General features: G+C 42.0%; 1 protein-coding gene across 1 annotated transcript in view; it reads right to left on the minus strand.

Annotated features, from left to right (window-relative positions):
• Window positions 1–879: 879 nt before the first annotated feature.
• Window positions 880–19,451, minus strand: part of npepps (aminopeptidase puromycin sensitive) — a 29,759-nt gene continuing 11,187 nt past the window's right edge. Inside the window, exons 7-23 of the mRNA XM_088905925.1 lie at window positions 19,226–19,322; window positions 19,113–19,146; window positions 18,826–18,940; window positions 18,425–18,589; window positions 16,573–16,677; window positions 14,761–14,821; window positions 14,371–14,480; window positions 14,053–14,116; window positions 13,710–13,849; window positions 12,062–12,196; window positions 11,209–11,428; window positions 10,256–10,398; window positions 9,915–9,971; window positions 9,295–9,402; window positions 9,010–9,165; window positions 8,626–8,673; window positions 880–2,222 (exon numbers count right to left, since the gene is read on the minus strand). Of these exons, the coding sequence (XP_088762051.1) occupies window positions 2,067–2,222; window positions 8,626–8,673; window positions 9,010–9,165; window positions 9,295–9,402; window positions 9,915–9,971; window positions 10,256–10,398; window positions 11,209–11,428; window positions 12,062–12,196; window positions 13,710–13,849; window positions 14,053–14,116; window positions 14,371–14,480; window positions 14,761–14,821; window positions 16,573–16,677; window positions 18,425–18,589; window positions 18,826–18,940; window positions 19,113–19,146; window positions 19,226–19,322 (1,914 nt within the window). The 3' untranslated portion in view covers window positions 880–2,066. The remainder of the gene's footprint in view (window positions 2,223–8,625; window positions 8,674–9,009; window positions 9,166–9,294; window positions 9,403–9,914; window positions 9,972–10,255; window positions 10,399–11,208; window positions 11,429–12,061; window positions 12,197–13,709; window positions 13,850–14,052; window positions 14,117–14,370; window positions 14,481–14,760; window positions 14,822–16,572; window positions 16,678–18,424; window positions 18,590–18,825; window positions 18,941–19,112; window positions 19,147–19,225; window positions 19,323–19,451) is intronic.

Raw genomic sequence — 19,451 nt, forward strand, 5'->3', positions numbered from 1 at the left:
CATTCTCAAATATTAAGAAGTAATTTTGTCAGAGAGTTTAAGATTGTTCTGTTACATAACATTGATGGATAGGGCCATGGAAAGGGTTAGATCAGTCTCCAGCCATCACCAGAGCAGGCCTGAAATGCTACAGAGAAGCAGACACTGCAGTTCGGTGGTATTGCAGCCATAACAGACAGCTCATTTACAGCTGGTTGCAGAGCACAAATTAGCTTGACCTCAAATTGCAAAAACTGTGTGCTTTGGTGTCCTCCTTCTGCAGGCTAAGGCTGATGCAAGTCAATCTTTTCTGAATAAGAGGTTACCGAACAGCTCGACTGGTGCTAAATGGGCCAATTCTCTTCTGGTTTGGTTGCTTGCTTTATGTTCAATGTTCACGGCAATCAGATTTTAATATGTAAGAATAATAAAAATGTCTGTTTTTGCCCTCATAAAAGTATTTAATAGCGACTCAAAACTGAAAAACAACTGCTTGGCATGCAGTTCTGTGGCCCGTGTGCGTGAGCCCGAGTCTCCAGTGTGGAGAAGCAGCTTCAGCTCTTGTGGCACTACTGCCAGAACTCACAGCAGCAGTGCCAGTTCCCGATTCTCTGTGCTCAATACAGCAGCACGGTCCGAAGACTGGACACACCCCAGGGAACTGGGTAATATGGAGATGCACTTCTCAGCTCAATCTCCTTTGGCATGAAGGATAACTGTTCCAGGTTTGCAGACATACACATCAACACTCTCATTGAAGAAAGGAGTGATGTTAGCATTCTTTCCTTTTATTACATTGCTTTATAGCAATATTTTGTTTTAGTTGCCAGTAACCTACGACTGACAGGTCCTAACAAGTTTGTAAGAGAGCGAAAAAGAAAAAGCGATTTCACATTGACATTTCTTGTTGATTTTTTATTTTATGAACACCAACCGTTTTTTAAACAAAAGCACAACAGATGTTTCAGGGAAGCAATTTGACAATTAGTTTGATGACCTTCTCCGGTATGGTTCAAAGCCACACTAAATAGCAAATTTGATGTAAATATATCCTTTCAACAAGTCTACACGTAGATTTGTAATGTTAGTACAACATTGCTTTATTTTCAGTGTAGTAACTATTACCACTTCACAGTGTAATAATTATTGCAAACCAGTTCAACCAATTTAAGGCTTCTTAATTCAATAGCCGTGAAATCCTAGTTACTTTGTGGCAAAGTTCTCAGGGCCTGACAGTTTCATTTCTTTAAAACTAATTTAATATGCAGCATTATCTGTAAATGTCATCTAAAAGGCCCAAATCGCTTTGTAGAAGTTTTCATGAGTTTCACAACTTTAAAACAATTGCTAAATCTACTAAAATATCTGTATCTAATTTTATTTAATGTGGCTGATACACAGATGTGTTTCCAGGGCAGAGGCTCTGTGCTGCTCTACAGAGGACGCAGCTCAGGGTCAAGGAGGTGTGGGACCATGGAAAAGAGTCCTTCTGGAAAAGGGCTACGAAACGGAGGAGGGAAGAAAATCATGTACATCACCATTCTTGAGTGAGAAGTCTTGCGTGAATAAACACTGGATAGATACATATCAAGTTCCATGCTAGTTTCAGCCATTCCCACTGAGCTATTCTCAGCATCACCCTTCAGCGCTGCTGTGTGCTAACGGCTGCTCTCCGCGCGAGGAGAAGTTAAGCCCATCCTGCCCAGCTCCACTTGACCGCCTGACCCCCAGCGAGGTGCCAGAGCTGCCTCGTGGTCGCTTGACGCTTTGTTTCCTGAAAAGCAAATTCATCATTGCACAGTATGCTCAACAATGCAACATTTCCACTTATGTCAATATGAAACAAAATTGGCCAGAATCATTTCACACCAACATGTTATGTTGTGTGTTTTAAGTTATGTTGCTTAGTTACTTGCAAGCACGGTTCCGTCTGGGAAAAACAATCTGGCGTGGGCAGAATGGGGTTAACTACATTCATTTTCCAACCAGTCCTGTCTACTTGATGTGGAGAAGTGGAGTCAGGAGAGCGTGGCTGACTCCTCCCTCGGCCCCTGGCCCGGTTGCGGGACGGCGCGGGCCGCAGGGCGTCAGACGGCGGCGCTGGGTGGGGCTCGGCGCTGCAGGATATACTGGTGGATGTCCTCGGCGTCACGCTTCAGCCAGGCGGTGTTCAGGAGGATGTTCTCGCAGCACTGCTGCACCGTCCGCTCGGCTGCGGGGGCGTGGTGGCTCTCGAAGAAGCTCTGGGGGGGAGGGCAGACAGTTGTGGTCAGTGTGAAACACAAAACTCCCCCTGGCAACTTCCAAAACTACACTCTGATGGGGTAATTAACACATTTTAGTGCACAGTAACTATGGCTGATACAGGGGATGATGTTCTATTAAATTTCACAAGGGAACCTGCAGGCTCTTAATTTCTGTGTCCAGTATAGCTTCCTCTGTGTGCTCTGTGCAGCCCCAGGGCCCAGAGGTGTGAGGTTTAGATGTGTGTTAAATGGAGACGGAGCTCCCTCACGAACCTACACAGTCTATACACCCCCACATCCTAAAAATATTAAATCCTTAATGTTCACTGAAGAAACACTGATGAAACACGCTAACCGTTAGCAAAAAGGGAGCGTGCGAGTTCATTCAAATACAGTACATATAGTGAATTTATAGTGGTTGTTGTGAGCTAATTAATGTGTGAGGAAAACGGGCTTTGAAACGAACAAAAATGCAGATGACTGGAACTATTACCCCATTTGATACTAGCACTGAGGACTGGGCAACGTACATTGAAAGAGTGGAAATGTACTGCGAAACAAATGATGTAGCAGACAATAAGCGAGTGTCTGTCTTGTTGAGTGTGATGGGAGCAAAGACATACGGGTTGCTCCGTAGTTTGTTAACCCCTAACAAACCAGCAGAAAAAACGTTTAAGGAAATCGTTGACACTGTACATGGACATTTAAGCCCAAAACCTCTGGTAATAGCCGAAAGGTTCAGATTCCACAAACGGAACCAATCTAAAGGTGAAAGTATTTCAGAATATATGGCAGAGATGCGCAGACTTTCAGAGCACTGCCAGTTTGGAGCTGGACTTGCAGATGCATTAAGGGACAGACTTGTATGTGGGATGCATAGTCAGAGCATACAAAAGAGACTGTTAACAGAGAAAGATTTTACACTGGAGCATGCTCTGAATATTGCAATATCTATGGAGACAGCAGCAAAGGACGCATTAGAGTTGTAACAGAGAGCAACAGAATGTGCAAACAATAAAATGTCAGTCAAACCAGGGAAAATGTTACCGCTGTGGCAAAGAGTCCCATGATGCAAATGACTGTTGATTTAAGGCCAAAGTGTGTAGAAGATGTCATAAGAAAGGCCACATTGAGAGAGTGTGTAAATCAGAGAAAAAGAACATACATAAATATGACAGAATACATAAAGAGAAGTGTAAAACAACTAATGTGCACCAGGTGACCGAAAATGAATCAAATACAGTGAACCCAGTTCAGATACTGATGATCTCTCGTCTCGAGCTGCATAGCATTACCGAAGCAGAACGCAGGGTAATTTGGATAACCCCAGAAGTGTCAGGAGTTAAACTCAAAATGGAGTTAGACACTGGGTCCACTTTATCGGTTATCTCTGCAGCTGAGTACAAACGATTGTTCTCAAAATACCGCTGCAAAAGACTTCAGTAATATTAGAGACATATACAGGGGGAAAAGATGTCCCCAAAGGGCAAAATAGCAGTGAATGTGAAATACAAAGACGAACAGCAGCAGTTAGACCTGTATGTACTGGAGAGTGGAGGCCCTGCGTTACTCAGATGCGAGTGGCTACAAAAAACACCGCTGGACTGCCATGCTATAAAAACACTGAATGTGTTCCCACACGGCAGTAACAAGGACACCAGCAAGAGTTTGGCTCAGATACTAGCAAAACGCTGAACAAGTGTTTGAGAAAGGGATAGGAACACTAAAAGGAATAAGGGCAAAAACTGAACTGAAAGAGGACACTACTCAAGTTCCATAAGGCTTGACCTGTACCTTATGCAATCCTCCCCAATGTGGAGGCAGTGTTAGAGACTTTGGAGAAGTCAGGGTTTCTATCTAAGGTAGAGTGGAGTGAGTGGGCCACACCCATAGTCCCGGTGATGAAGAAAGGAAAGACAGGAAGCGTGCGCATCTGCGGGGACTTTATAGTGACTTTAAATCCAATACAGTATCCCTTGCCACGTATTGAAGATATATTTGCAACATTGTCAGGTAGAGAACATTTCACAAAAATTGATTTAGTCCAAGCTTACCTTCAAATGGAAATGGAGATTACCTCATGAAGTTCTTAACCATAAACACACATAAAGGGCTCTACCAGTACAACCGTCTTGTTTTCGGAATTGCCTCGGCCCCTGCCCTCTGGCAGAGGGCAATGGACCAAGTGCTATAAAGCATTCCTGGAGCACAGTGTTACCCTGACGACATAATTGTGATGGGGATAAACGACGAGGACCACCTAAATAACTTACAGCAGGTCCTGGCTAGGCTGCGTGAGTATGGACTCAGACCCAATAAAGACAAGTGTGAGTTTATTCGGAGATCTCTTACTGTGGACACGTGATAGACAAGGATGGTCTCCACAAGTCACAAGATAAAACTGAAGCTGTACTTAAGGCAACACAGCCACAGAATGTGTCTCAACTCCGTTCATACCTAGGACTTGTAAACTACTACCATAAATCTCTACCCAACCTTTCTACTGTGCTGCATCCTCTAAATGCACTGCTGCAGACAGGGTCACATTGGAAGTGCACAAACAGCTGTGAGCAAGCCTTTTAAAAGACAAAGAGACTCATAACTTCTGATGTAGTGCTCGCGCACTTCAATCCATCCTTACCCACCAGACTGGCGTGTGATGCATCGCCATATGGAATTGGTGCTGTGCTGTCACACAAATTTCCACATGGCTCAGTTAGACCAATAGCCTTCGCCTCCAGATCACTGACGACTGCTGAGGGCAACTATGCTCAAATAGACCGAGAAGCCCTTAGTCTTGTATGAGGTGTAAAAAAATTCCATCACTACCTATATGGTCAAAAGTTCACCATGGTTACCGACCACCAGCCCTTGGTCTCAATATTCAACCTCAGGAAAGGTGTCTCAGTGATGATGTCGGCATGGCTACAGTGATGGTCACTCTTCCTTGGTGCCCACCAGTATGACACTGAATACAAAGGGATGAAACTACATGGTAATGCAGACGGCTTGTGGCGCTTGCCACTGAAAACTAGAGGAGTCAAATGTTGTTGATCCAGCTGATGTATTCCACATCACAATCATCGGTCAGTTACCTATCACAAACGCCCTCATTCAGAGAGAAACCCGTAATGACCCAACATTACCTAATGTCTATGACATAACTGTGAGAGGATGGCCTGCACACGGAGACTCATTGTATCTGGCATTCTCAGCGAGACCAGCTGTGACCAGTGTGCCAAGGAACACTGATGTGTGGCTCTAGAGTGGTCATGCCCTCTAAATTGCGCAGCAGAATGTTAGACACACTACATGAGGGACACTTAGGCACAGTAAAGATGAAGAGCCTTGCCCGTAGTTACATGTGGTGGCCAGGAATCGATAAGCAAATTGAGGGTTTCACAAAGGCTTTCCCTGGATGTCAGAAGGTTCAGAACACACTGCCTTTAGCTCCCCTTCACCCATGGGAGTGGCCTTTGGCACTGTGGCAGATAGAGCACGTTGACTTCGCTGGACCGTTTAAAGACTCAATGTTCCTAATTGCAGCTTACAATCACTCTAAATGGCCTGAAGTCGTTCCAATGAATACAATTACATCTGAAAGGACTGTATCTGTATGGAGAACTATATTCTCCAGGAACGGGTTACCAGAACAAATCTGCACTGACAACGGATGTCAGTTTGTCTCAGATGAGTTCCAGATATTCATGAAGAAAAATGGTATCAAGCACATTACCTCTGCCCCATACCATTATGCCACCAATGGCTTAGCAGAGATTTATACAGACTTTCAAGAAAGCAATCAAAGCAATGGCCAATGACAAAATACCACTGCAGAACAAAATAAACAACTTCTTATTTGTGTACAGGAATGCAGTGCATGCTACCACCAGCCAAACTCCAGCGATGATGTTCCTCAAGAGAAACTTGAGATCACACATGGTCCTCATCAAACCAGGTGTCAGGCGAGATGTTAAAAAGAAACAGTTTGCACACAAGAATGATAAACCTACAAGAAGCTTTCATGTGGGTTAGGAAGTCCTTGCACGGGATTATTGGACTGACAAGTGGGAATCGGGAACAGCCACCAGAACAGGCTCTCTGACATACACAGTGGACACTGGAGAAACTACTTGGAGGCGTCATGCAGACCAAATAGTGGACACTCAGGAGAAATCCATTCCATCATGTGTCTCTGATTCAAGTGGCCATGATAAGGATGCTCTTGAAATCACTACTCCAGTCTCAGCCAGTGTTGAGGACACTGTGCAGCATGATAGCACACCTGATATGACTGTTCCCAACCAATCCGAGGGCCCAAGTCCACCTTGAGAGGTGTAGAAAACCTCCACAAAGACTTGATATGTAAAAAAAAGGAAAAAGTGGAAGTTTAATATTCTGATACACTGTTTATTTAATTTTCTTTAAGGTTAGTTTAAGTTTAATCTGATATAACTTGTATATTCACTTTTTTTTGTATGGTTAATTTAAGAGGGGAGGAAGTGTAATATACGCAGATTTGCTCACTGGATCTATTTCCTTTGGCGGATGTATACCTCCTTGGAGGCTATATTATATGGAATGTGTAATTGGAAAGAAGTTCCATGCAGTCCAGTAAGTGAGAAGAGCAGGCTGCAACATAGTCCTTGTCTCCCGTTACTTTGTTTCTTTCAGTAGTTTGTGTTGTGGCACATACACGACAGTAACTAATCAGCATTTTTCAGAAAAAAAGTGCAGGTGTGTTGAGGCACAACAGGCAGTTCTAAAGTAAATCCAAAGATGCTGTTTTATGAATCATGAATGAATGCCCACAACTCTGGGCAAGGTTATAAAAAAGGAGTACTGTGCACAAACATGGCCTTCATCTGAATGTTTTATGAATTAATTTTGGGGGGGTGCGGTGGCTCTGTTGCTCAGGATCTGCGCCTGTGGCTGGAAGGTTGCCAGTTTGTATCCCGCAGCCAGCAGAGGAATCCTACTCTGTTGGGCCCCTGAGCGAGGCCCTTAACCCCAGCTGCTCCAGTGGTGCTGTGTAAATGGCTGACCCTGCGCTCTGACCCCCAGCTTCTCTCCCTGTTTGTGTGTCTCATGGAGAGCAAGTTGGGGTCTGTGAAAAGACAAATTCCTAATACAAGAAATTGTATATGGCCAATAAAGTGATCTTATCAGGACTTGGTAAAAATGCTTTTTCCAACAATAACGTTGCACCTAAAATATCCAACACAACTCTGAGCAAGGTTATAAAAAAGGAGTACTGTGCACAAACATAGCCTTCATCTACCTTGTTTTTAATACACTTTGTAATGTGAACCCCACAGTGATTTTCTGGGACTAAAGGTCATGATAATGTGCACTAATGCATTGGTATCACTGGCATTTCAGGACCTAAGACAGAATACACTCTATGAATAGCTCAGGGTATTAATAGCTTCCTTAAATAAGGTCATGCTTGAAAATAGGTTTTATGTATAGACCATGTGTTCAAATTCATTTTTTAATACAGTAGGTACACGATAAATAGGTAAAATGTAGAACTTAAAGAGATTTCATGCTAAAACTGTACAATGTACCAGTAAAGCCTCATTTACAAGACAGAATCAGGAAAGAGAAAAATGACCAAATACATTCCTGGGCTGAAGAGAAAAGACATACAGTAACTTGGATTTGACCCACTCTAGCCTGTGTGATAGTTAGTAGCTAACAGATCACATTATTTTACCCGACCATCAAATCTTATTCCATGCTCCCACAATCCTTTGAGAAAAGAAGTGCTGTTCTCTGTTAGAAATGCACTTCTACAGAATTTACACCTGTCTCCACCGATTCATGTCTTACTGCAGGGTTGACTTTCTCAGTGCCCCAGAGGATTTCGAATACTGGCATCAAGTACCCTCACCAGCTTCTTGTTTTAGCCTTGAACTCAAAAGATGACAAATGGACTCGATTGAAGTATTCAAAATCTTGACAAACACCACTGCCTGCTTAATGTTGACCATGTGTTACTTCACTTTGCAGAACAGTTTTGAAAGGTGACGTAACTGAAGTGTTTTTGTTAAATCTAAGACGGTCAAACCATGTGACCAAAAAACGTGTTGTGAAAAACACTGCATCACAGACATGGCACAGAATGCTTCACCACCTTTAAAGGCAATTTAGGAAAAATCCCAAATGGAAAGCCACGTGCAAACCTGTAACATCCACTCTGACAGGACCTCACTTGCCTTTACACACCTGCCACATTTCCTGAGTTTCCATCTGGGGGGGGTTGGATTTCATAATTATTTGAAAACAGCAGCACAAAATTTAAAACAATGACAACTGAGTTATAGCAACCTTCTTGATCAACCAAATATTCACTTGAAATATGATTATAATAATTGGTCAGCAGACATACACTTACCTTCACTTCTGCAGCCATCTTATCTACAGCAAAACCATCTACAGTAAGCTGGAAGAGGAAGGAGAAAGATTAATCAATTTATTTGATACAACCCCTCTTAAATTTATAAAGCCACAATTACTGTATCTTGTATCTGCTGTGCCGATCAAATGAGTGCTTCATTAAAAGATTGCAGCAGTGTTATGGTCAAACCATTAATAAATATCAACAAAACCAACATTTTTTTCTGTTCAAAAGTAAAATATACAGCCACAGAAAACAGGCAGGTCTAAAAATAAAATACAGGGGTTAGTTTTTTACAATGCACATCTTTAGGAATTGCTTACTGGTCCCCAAAACCACTGCCCTTGCCACAGCTCAGACAAGAATGGGATTAACACGTGCCTTGATCAGCCTGGATATCAGAAATCCGCCCTGGTAGCGGTTGTGCAGCTCCTCCCAGTTGTCCTTCACAAATTTCCAGGCTGCCTTCCGGCCCTGTTTACTGCTGCCTGCCACGCCCCCTATGACGGACACCGTGTCCTGGGGACGCACCTCCTCCTGCAGAAAGCAAAACAGCCTGGTGGGACAGCAGCAGCGAGAGGTGTGTGCCCGCGGGCAGTGGCACACTGGAGGACAAACTCAATGAACACCGGAACACGCCGACACTCCAAACCAAAAAACACGTACCGACAGAGCGAAGTTCAGCACTTTTTGGATGAGGTCAGGGGCAGAAATGGCTCCCAGCACTCTCTCAATGCGATTTTTCTCTTCCTGCATGTCTGCTTGTTTGTGGAGCTGTTGGGAGAGTCAAAGTTCCTTACCAATCACCATTCAATTCACCACAGGCCTCTGCCTGGCAGGGCAATTACCTGCGTACTGGCTGACTACAGTTTGAGAGAGCTGAACCATGAACTAAATAAAATTCACATTAACCAGAAGATTTAAAAACAGATGCAAGTCATTGAATATATACTGTAGCAATTTGGTCTCCTGATAAAGCCAGGAAGCATGGATGTTTTTTAAATATAGGATCACTTAGAAGTAACATTTTAAATGATCTACAAGATAATCCATTAATTGATCAGTGAGTGACAAACATAACTTCACAGCACAGCAAATGATATTGCTACAATGCAGTAATGTGTTTACCTGAAAATAATCTGCTGGAATTCCACAAGGTGGCACTTGGGCACATCTGTTCTTGGAAGCACCCCACAACATCAATAGTTCAAACCCTTCTAATCTTCCAACAATCATTCCAGCAGTGCATTTTGTGCACAAAATACAGAGATGGTATATATTTTTACCTTCAGCATAGTGTCCAAAGTTGTACTGTCTCCGTGCTTCAATACTGTTAAATAGACCTGAAATGAGAAACATGCAGGCTATAGTCTCATCTGCAATAGAAACAGCAGTGTCCCTGAGGACGTATGAAAAGACCAGGGAGGTTTGCCTTGAGAGTCCTAGACTGCAAGTTTGGGTATGATAGAGGATCAGAGATTTCTGTCTCCTGTGGCCTTTGCTGACTTGCACCCCAGTCATTTTACCTTTCAGGGACAACAAAGTCAAAGAAACCGCAGTCTTCTAGAAAACAATAAAATCAACAGCCCTGGAGCCGCAGTAGAACATGCTCGTGAGCGAACCGTACCGGGCTCCTGAGGTCAGCAGAGAGCATCTGTTTCCCCTCAACATGATCCTTAAAGCGGCGGCGTGCCTCGTCCAGGGTGGGCTTGTGTCCGGCTTTGCCCAGCTTGCCCAGCACCAGGCCCCTGAGGAGAGCATCCAGGTGTCCTGGAGCAGACAGGCAGGTAAGGACTTGGCAATACAAGTGCAGGAGCTAATGAACTAACCACTAATTGCACATGTGGAAGCTCAGTGGAACTGAAAACAGAAGGTACTTGAACAAGCCATGTCTGTGAAGCCGATATCCCTGGATCAATAACTACCAACTGAGCTGCATGGGCTGAATAGCCTCCTGTCGGGTGTAATTGTTCTTATAAGCTGTCTCTGAACTAACATGCCAGAGCAGCAACTACATAGCAGATGAAATTCTGCCTACAGCTGCATGGATATATAATTCTCATTATGTAAGTTAGTTTTAATACCCTTAGATGGAAGAAGTATGCTTTGTCAAAACAAGACTTCATGTTCGCTTTTATTACCACTAAATATCAAAGATATTTAATATACAGATATAGATGAAATGAGACCTGGCAATCGATACAAAAACTTTTTCACATTAAAAAAAAATCTTTAAAGAGGGAAAAATGCCATATTAAACCAGCTCTTGTACCACCTGATGCAGATGCAGGCAGAACTGTATTCGACAGTCACTTGTCTGCGGTCACCTAGCACTCTAGTTTGAGGGAAAACTAGATTTGTGCAAAGCTGTATGGCTCAAGTGCTTGGCATATCATTTCCTTTTAAAAAGAAAAACAGAACAAAACCAAACCAAAGAGCAGGTTAAAGAATGTCTGTCTGTTTCCTACGTGAACAAATGTTTTTGCATTGTTGTTTATGTACTTTTCAGTTAGTGATGTATGTAGCACGTCCCGTCTGTTCAGCCTGCAGTGAGAAACGGCCTGGCTGTGCTCAGCTCACCCTCCCCCTGCTTGGTGTCCCAGCCCAGCTTCTGCCCAATAGGGGTGAAGAGGTCACGGATGAACTCCTGCAATTCCTCGTGATAGTCGGTGTGTGACAGAAGGGAGGACAGGACGCCCAGGTTGCAGCTCAGGTCACTCCACACGGTGTAGTTGGGCTCATTGACAAAGGCCTCCATCAATTTCAGCACCTCCACTGTGCTGATCATACCGGCCCTGGCCTGGGGAGACCAAGCCAAAACAGGAATGCTCACCATTCAAATCAAAGTAAAATTGAGATATTTAAGTTGTGAATTATACTGATCAAACTCGTTGCATAAATACCATGCCCTGCCATGCCACATTGACAGCCATCGCTTTAAACGATTGGTTAAACACAGAAAACATTATTTTAATTACAAGGCTGAAAAAAATATTCCAACATGACAGTGTGTATAAATGTATGGGTAGAATTCACAGGTAACAAGTCCAGTCTGAGCTGTAGCTGAGAGGATTAAAAACCACTCCTGTTCACGGATGTCAGGCAACTGAAGCCTTAGAAATGTCTGTAAGCCTGGCTGATCCCAGGAACATAAACCATGGGAATAGTCCCACGCAAAGTCCAGCTTGCACTGGATCCATGGTGCTTAACAAATGAATGGGTGAAGAAGAGACACAGATCCATGAGTAATCAAGCCAGGCCAGACAGACTCCTCTTGTCTACAGAAAGTTCAGGGGAGCTCGGAGACCAGAAATAATAATAATAATAAAGTAATAATGATTGTGAAAATATTCTAAATCGATGGAAGGTGTGTAAACCACCAATGCCTTTTCCAGCCGGGCCTGTATTCCTGAGGCTGCCGGGCGTGTCTCACCAGGGAGAAGAGGTCGTTCTGCAGGCCCAGCCTGTCCACGGGTGGCAGCGTGAGGTCGCGGATGCCGGGCAGCAGGTTCTGCAGCATGGCGGGACTGTACTGGATGCGAAAGAATCCCACCGTCCCTGGGTTGATCTGAAATTAAACACGTAGAACATTTTCTCTGAAGACAACGCATTTTGAAAACTCGCACAATTGTAATGCATGCATTATTTAAATTATTTTAAGAATGCAGAAATGCAGATAGACAACAAGCCTTTAGTTTACAAATAACAAAAAAGAGGTCTGAGGACTGAAACCAATATCCAGCAAAATGAAAACTGGGCTATTTTCTCATTTAATGTAAATTTACTATCTGCTTATTTCTCAAATGCTGCAAGAAAAACCTAATTTTATTACTTTTTATTAAATAGTATGGTTTTCATACTGTTATTTGCTGTTTAAGCATGTCCCTCTATGAAAAATTCCTTGTATCAGTTTTCTTATATATGTTAATAAATTTCTACTTCTAGCCTCCTGAAACATGGCAGGAAGGGACTGGAAGGGTAAGCCCATTGACAATCTGTTGAACACTGAATGCTCAGAGATCCAAGAGCGCAGCCAGGAACAACAGATTCTCCAAGAGCCCTGCTCCTGCTCCTTAAAGTGCACAGCAATGCACACATTTAGAGCCACATAAAAACTGACATGGAAAGCTTGCTTTTAAATAGTGACTCTAATCCCACATTTCTCTATAGCCAATTATGACTATAAACTGAGAAAAAATGTATTTTTCACCAACAGCACAGGGGTTTGCATTAAATGCAAAAATTTCAATTTCAAAATATCATGTATTCTCTCTATCTCTATGTATTCTCTGTATTCTCTAAGAATATCTTCTATTATCAGAATATGAAGATTTAGAAAAAATATGATTGATATATAATTTGGTTCTAAACAATTTAATACCCCCAGACATAGTAAGAAAAGTTCTAATAAAAATCTAATGATGTGCTTGACTTAGTAGGTTTGCAACTTTAAGATATTTTTCCATTTGTAGGTTTACAGAACCACCCCAGCACAGGCTGTAATTTTGTAAAACAAAATTCCATTTCCAATTAAAAATTGCAGACAAAGAAACATCTGAACAAAGAGGTGAATGAATAGGGCTTCAATTTAAATACTGCCAAGCATGAACAGAGGGTAAAAAATTGTCTTAGTGATCAGTGACGAAACCTTATTTAACATTGGGGTTTATTTCAATGTTATTTATTGGTAATTATGGTTATGAACATCACCATATCTGGGCAAGGTTTTCACATCCTGACAACAAGTGATACATGTGATGAAGTCAATAAATCAATCAACATGTATAAGCAGGAGCAGCCTCACTGTGGCCAGCAGCTCTGGTAGGCTCACTTTAGTATAAGTGCTGACCTAGACTAGACTATGGGCACTGATGGCTGCAGGGTAATCACTCAGATTTGTTTTTCAATTATTCCCAGATCATGGCCTCTGACTGGAATGCTGCAAATCCCTCTTACTATTAAACAGAGATTACAAAGAACATAACAGTCAAGAAATAAATTGCAAAGCTTCTGGAAGTTAAAATAAAGAAAAAAATATTCGCTGGACCTGAATGCTCTTTCCTCCCTCCTACTCTTCTCACCTTAACCCACTGATCTGGCCCCACATTTCTCACAGTGACAGTGGTTTCAGGACTGTCCAGCAGCACACTCAGCTTGGTGCAGCTGGGGTCATCACTGGAGCAGATACTGATGGGCACCTTCCAGCTTGGACACTCATCACCTGAAAGATGGGTATTGGGTTTCATTAGTCTCCGACCTCGGGTCTTGTGCAGAATCCATGGCCCTCTCCCGGCACCCTGACCCCCCAATCCTGGCTTTCTCACGACATCATGCACAAGTGGTAAAACATGCCAGAGGCTGAGGTCTCTGAATGTGACACGGCTGCTCTGTGAGATTCACAACTGTAATCGCTGTCTGGCTTACCATTGTATGGCCCACTGGCACAGAACTTCTTCTGGGACAACTTCAGCACCCTGTCTTCTCCTTGCTGGAAAATCGGCAAATTTTATGACTCCTTGTGCACGTGTAAACTTCTTTAACAGCAAACAGAAATGTGTTCTATACACCGTATGCACATGCAGGGTAATTGCACAGCAAACTGCAACGCACATGTAATGACACACAAATGACAAACCATGTATGAAAATGACATTACATAAATGTATGATTCAAATTCTTTCTTCAAGCTGTAAGGTTTGATATTGAAATGTCTAGCACATTTGTATGGGAAGGCCAAAGCACCTGCTCTTGATCCACAACAATAATGGGAAATCCCATTTGTTTGGTCCACGTGCTCATAACAGCAGCTATTGGTTTTCCACTGGATTGTTCCAGGCACTCCCACAAGTCCTCTATAAAACACAACAGGAACAGTGAAGAACAATGCAGCATGAAGATCATACTGATTAACATGCAGGCAGAACAGAGTGAGGCTGAACATCTGAGGGTAACAAGGTACAAGTACATACAGGTCTAATTCCACCAGGCTGGTCAAACACACACAAGAATGTAAATAATGCAAAAAAGGAGATTAAGCCTGTAACAGTTTTCCTGTTTCTATACAAAAACCATCTCACCTAAAGAGATCCAGAACAATCATCACATCAAGTCTCACAAATAAAACTTCACTACCTGTTGATGCGTTTCTGTGTTGAAACTTTGTAAGGTAAGCATTCATTCCTTTCCTGAAGTCCTGAGGAAGAAAAAAGTTCAACAAAAAAAGGTCTGCATGAAACATGTGCTATTGAGGAGGAGCTCAGCTGAAACCAGGCAGATTCCACGGGGCTCCAACTGACTCTAGAAAACTTAGCTCTGGCTCATCCCAACAGGGCACTAGACTGATCAAATCAGCCTAATAACCTTAAACACAAGGTCTGCCACAACATCTCTTGCCTGACCAACTTGTTAAGAGTTCTTTGAACAAGCATCAGCAGTGACAGATACAGATAGGGCATATTATATGGTGCATTCAGATTTTCAAAAGGCTTTTAATAAGTGACCTATTTGCAAATTACAGGCTGTAGATGTTCAGGGAAATGTGTGTGTTGGTCAGAGAACAGGAAACCAGAGTACAGATAATGGGTAGATGCTCAAATGACAGTGATGTGATTATTGACATACTACAGGGATCTGTACTGCGGCCACAGCTTTTCTCAATTCATATCACTGATCTATATCTATATATAAATGTAGTAGTCTACTTTATATATGATACCAATGTAGGTGTGTAACCCTGGCATCCTTGCCAAATTTCCCATTGGCCCTTACCAATCATGGCCTCCTAATAATCCCCATCTCTGAACTGGCTTCATTACTCTGCTCTCCTCCCCACTGATAGCTGATGTGTGGTGAGCGTTCTGGCGCACTATGGTTGCTGTCGCATCATCCAGGTGGATGCTGCACATTGGTGGTGGTGGAGGGGATCCCCATTACCTGTAAAGCGCTTTGAGTGGAGTGTCTAGAAAAGCGCTATATAAGTGTAAGCAATTATTAATAATTTTAATAATTATTATTATTAATGTATGAGGGTAAACAAACTCTTTAGAAGGAGCAAATGAAATTTTAGCAAAATAAGCTTATGAAAAAGATTTACACATTTATACATTCTGGACAATGTGCGACAACAAAAAAAAGGCAAACAAAATGTTAGGATACGTAAACAAAATGTTTTCTTATTTGGCTGATGCTTTTATCCAAAGGGACTTCACACCAATATATGCAGCTGGGTATTTTACTGCAACAATCTGGGTGAAGTATCTTGCTCAAGGACACAACAGTTGTGTGTCACTCGGGATTTGAACCCATAACCTTCCAGTTATGAGCAGAGAACCCTAAATGCTGCTCCATACTGCTGCCCCATTTTGGTTTTAAGTGTAGAACTTATATAAAAGGATGTTACACCTGTCTCCTGTAATATACTTATGAGGCCTCTTTGAGAACACTGTGTGCAATATTGGTCTCTATATCATAGAAAAGATATTGCTCCGGAAACAGTCCAGAGAAAAAAACATTTAAATTCTGTGGCTGAGGGGACTGAATAACACTGACAAGCTAGAAGGAACTGAATCTTTTTAGTCTTGAACAGAGATGATTATGAGGGGATCTGATACAAAATCCTTAAAGGCACCGATAAAGCCCACCCAGAGGACATATTTAAAAATTAATAGTGAAGCAGGGACTGGAAGACACAAGTGGAAAAGACACTGAAGTGCAGTTAGGTTTGTGGGAGAACAGAATAAGCTGCCCAGCCAATAACCTCACTTCTGGAAACAGCTGGATGAAATACTGGCTCCTTTCATTTGTAACATTTCATATATACCGATTTAAACTTAAACACCAATTATGTACTGTGGTAAAGGTTATAGATGCAAACCTATTACACTCCATATAAAATCTTAATTGGATAAAAATAACCATTTCTTTGAAATGCCCCCAATTCCTCACCTCATCCCCTATGTAGTTATGAAGCATACGGATTACAGATGCTCCTTTACTGTAGGAAATTGCATCAAAGATCTCATCAACTTCCGATGGGTGTCCTACACTGACCTGAAAAAACAGAACATAGATATGTACTTTAGTTATATATAACTAAATTGAGAAGGAATTAAAAGAGGAAAGGAAGTAATGCATGAGATAACAATACAAGTCTCTTCCACTGTAACATTATGTACTGTATATTCAGTGCATCTACAAGACTCTTAACTAGTTTTACCAAAGCTATTTTACCTCTTAAGCTTGTGAAAGTATTCACCTTTCTCTTGTTAATTACAGCTTCTTCCAGGTAAAATACACTTTTCTCAAAGACTTGTGGAAATGTATGATGAGGAATTTAAGACTGTCAAAGAAGGGTCTACGTTTAAGTTACCTAAATGTTATAAAGCATCCTTTTATGGTTAATTTGCAATACAGAAATTAAGTCCTACTCGAAAAGCAAGACAAAACTAATTTTAGACAAAATCTATTTTCAGAAAGATGTCTGCAGCTTGTGAATATGACATGTTTTTAGTTTCACACAAAGTATTAAGTTACAAAAATTATCTCCATCTTTATACATTCACATCCAAAGGCTCCACGGCCAAAACGTTGTGTTTTCTCTCCTCTTTTCAGCATGGAATAAACCTATCACTTGTATTTTTATACATGTATGTTTTTGAAAACATACATGGATTTATTAGTAGTACTTAAAAGTGTTTGGTGTCATTTTGATGACAATGATTATTCTTTACTGATGCCCTTGACTTGACAATGTCTCATTGAATGAGCACTAAATCACAACATTAGTGACTAGTACAGCTGCTGAGGGAGGTGCCCTACTGAATGATAATCCTGGTGACAATCAAGGAAGGAAACCCAGAAATAAATAACTATAGCCTTCTTATCAAGAGAACAACACCTTCATCCCATGGTATGTCAGAGGCTGAGCAAAGTCAGAGCACTTTCACTCTTTATACGGGTGTTTGTAGCCAGCAATTGCAAACTTGGCAAGATACTGCAGCCAAACAAAATGTCTGCAACAAGCCACAATCTGGGAGTCCACAAGTCATGATACCTTGCCAAGCTCAATGGCAGATCAAAGTGTGATGGTCTGGGGAGGAGTGTCCCAACAGAACTCCACTTGCAGTACTTGTATGGTGCTACATAAATTAAGTCCTGAGACCTCACTCAGTACTTTATCAGACAGACTCATCCTAACAGGGCCACATCCAACAGGATAAGGCCCAGTCTCATTCTGTAACAGTGGCTTTCCTGTGAGATGAAAATTTGACAACTGTATGGTTGCCCAACACACCAGATCTGAACCCCACTGAATATATGTGGGATAGGTGGGGCTCAGAGCCGACCGAACAGGCACATGCCTGTCTACACTCTATGGGAGGAATGAGACAGAACCGCATGAAAAAAGTATCCATAAACTGCATCTGTCACAGATGTACAGACTGTATTGCTGTAATGGTGGCCACAGACACTACTAGTTTGTCATATTAACACTAGACCATCTGTTGTTCATCAGCATTACAAATGTAATTATGCCATGTCTATTAACTACAATGTCAGTGGACTTGTTACAAAGAAGATGGCCATTTCTTGACAGTAACTTTATGAATTTGTTTGGTTGTATGTGATAAGTTTCTTTAATGCTCAGCACACATTTTATTAAGTGTACAGGAATGTTGTGTAGTAGTGCAGCACTGCATTTGTAAGGGTTAAAGTACTGATGTGCATGACTGATTTGGAGAGATGGTTCTGGAGAGCTTGCCCCAGGTTATTCCAGCTCATGTTGGTCACTGTGTACCTCAATGGGATGGCTGTTGTCCAAGGCATCAAGGTCTAGTGCTCGTGTGTAGTCAGCCGAGACAAACTGTGTCCAGATGTCGTACTCCGGAAAGCAGTGGTCAACACACAGGTACTCAATCCAGGAGGCAAAGCCTTCATTTAACCAAAGATGGGTCCACCATTCCTATACATCAGCAGTCATGGGAACACAAACAAGAACCAGACTTGTCCCTGAGCCTCACATGACTAAAAGCAATTGTTACTGATGTCAACAGACAATATCCTTAAAGAAACAAATGAATAATGTAATAAATTTGGCAGTGAATACAAAAGATGTAAACGGAGGATACTGGATCAATGCCCCGAAATGGTACTCGCAATGTGAGCACAGAATCTGCACAACTTGTAATAAGAGATTACCATAGTGACCAGGTTTCCAAACCACTGGTGAGCCAGCTCATGGCCAACCACTAAGGACACCCACTGTCGCGAGGAGGAGCAGGAATTCTTAGGGTCAATGAGCAGCGCTGTCTCTCTGTGGGAAAACACAATCCTCGGGAAAATTATACCAACCAAACTCACAACAAACAAAACACTACACAGATTTATACAGATACAAGTCGCAACAGGACAACAAGATGGTTCCTGCAGGAATTGCAATTATCAACACATATCAGGTATCAATATAAAACATATCAAGTACATACCTGTATGTAACTAGGCCCCAGTTCTCCATGGCACCTATTAACAGTTCAAAAACAAATTAATGGAAAGTCTTTTTCCATTTAGAAAAAAATAAAAAAAAGATTAGTGTACTAACCAGCAGCAAAATCGGCAATAGCTATAAGATCAATTTTAGGCAGAGGGTATGGAACATTGAAATAATCTTTGTAGAAAGGTAAGGTCTTGGTTGCTACCTAGAAAAAAGAAGCCAAGATGTAAAACAATAAATAGAAAAACTGTTTTGTGTGCACAAATGACCCCTCATTAAGCTACCTCGCCACATCGGTTCTCATCATTAAGTTCAGATATACCAACAAACAATG

This window comes from Atractosteus spatula, chromosome 26, assembly GCF_055471065.1.
Source record: "Atractosteus spatula isolate fAtrSpa1 chromosome 26, fAtrSpa1.hap1, whole genome shotgun sequence".
Classification (NCBI taxonomy): domain Eukaryota; kingdom Metazoa; phylum Chordata; class Actinopteri; order Semionotiformes; family Lepisosteidae; genus Atractosteus; species Atractosteus spatula.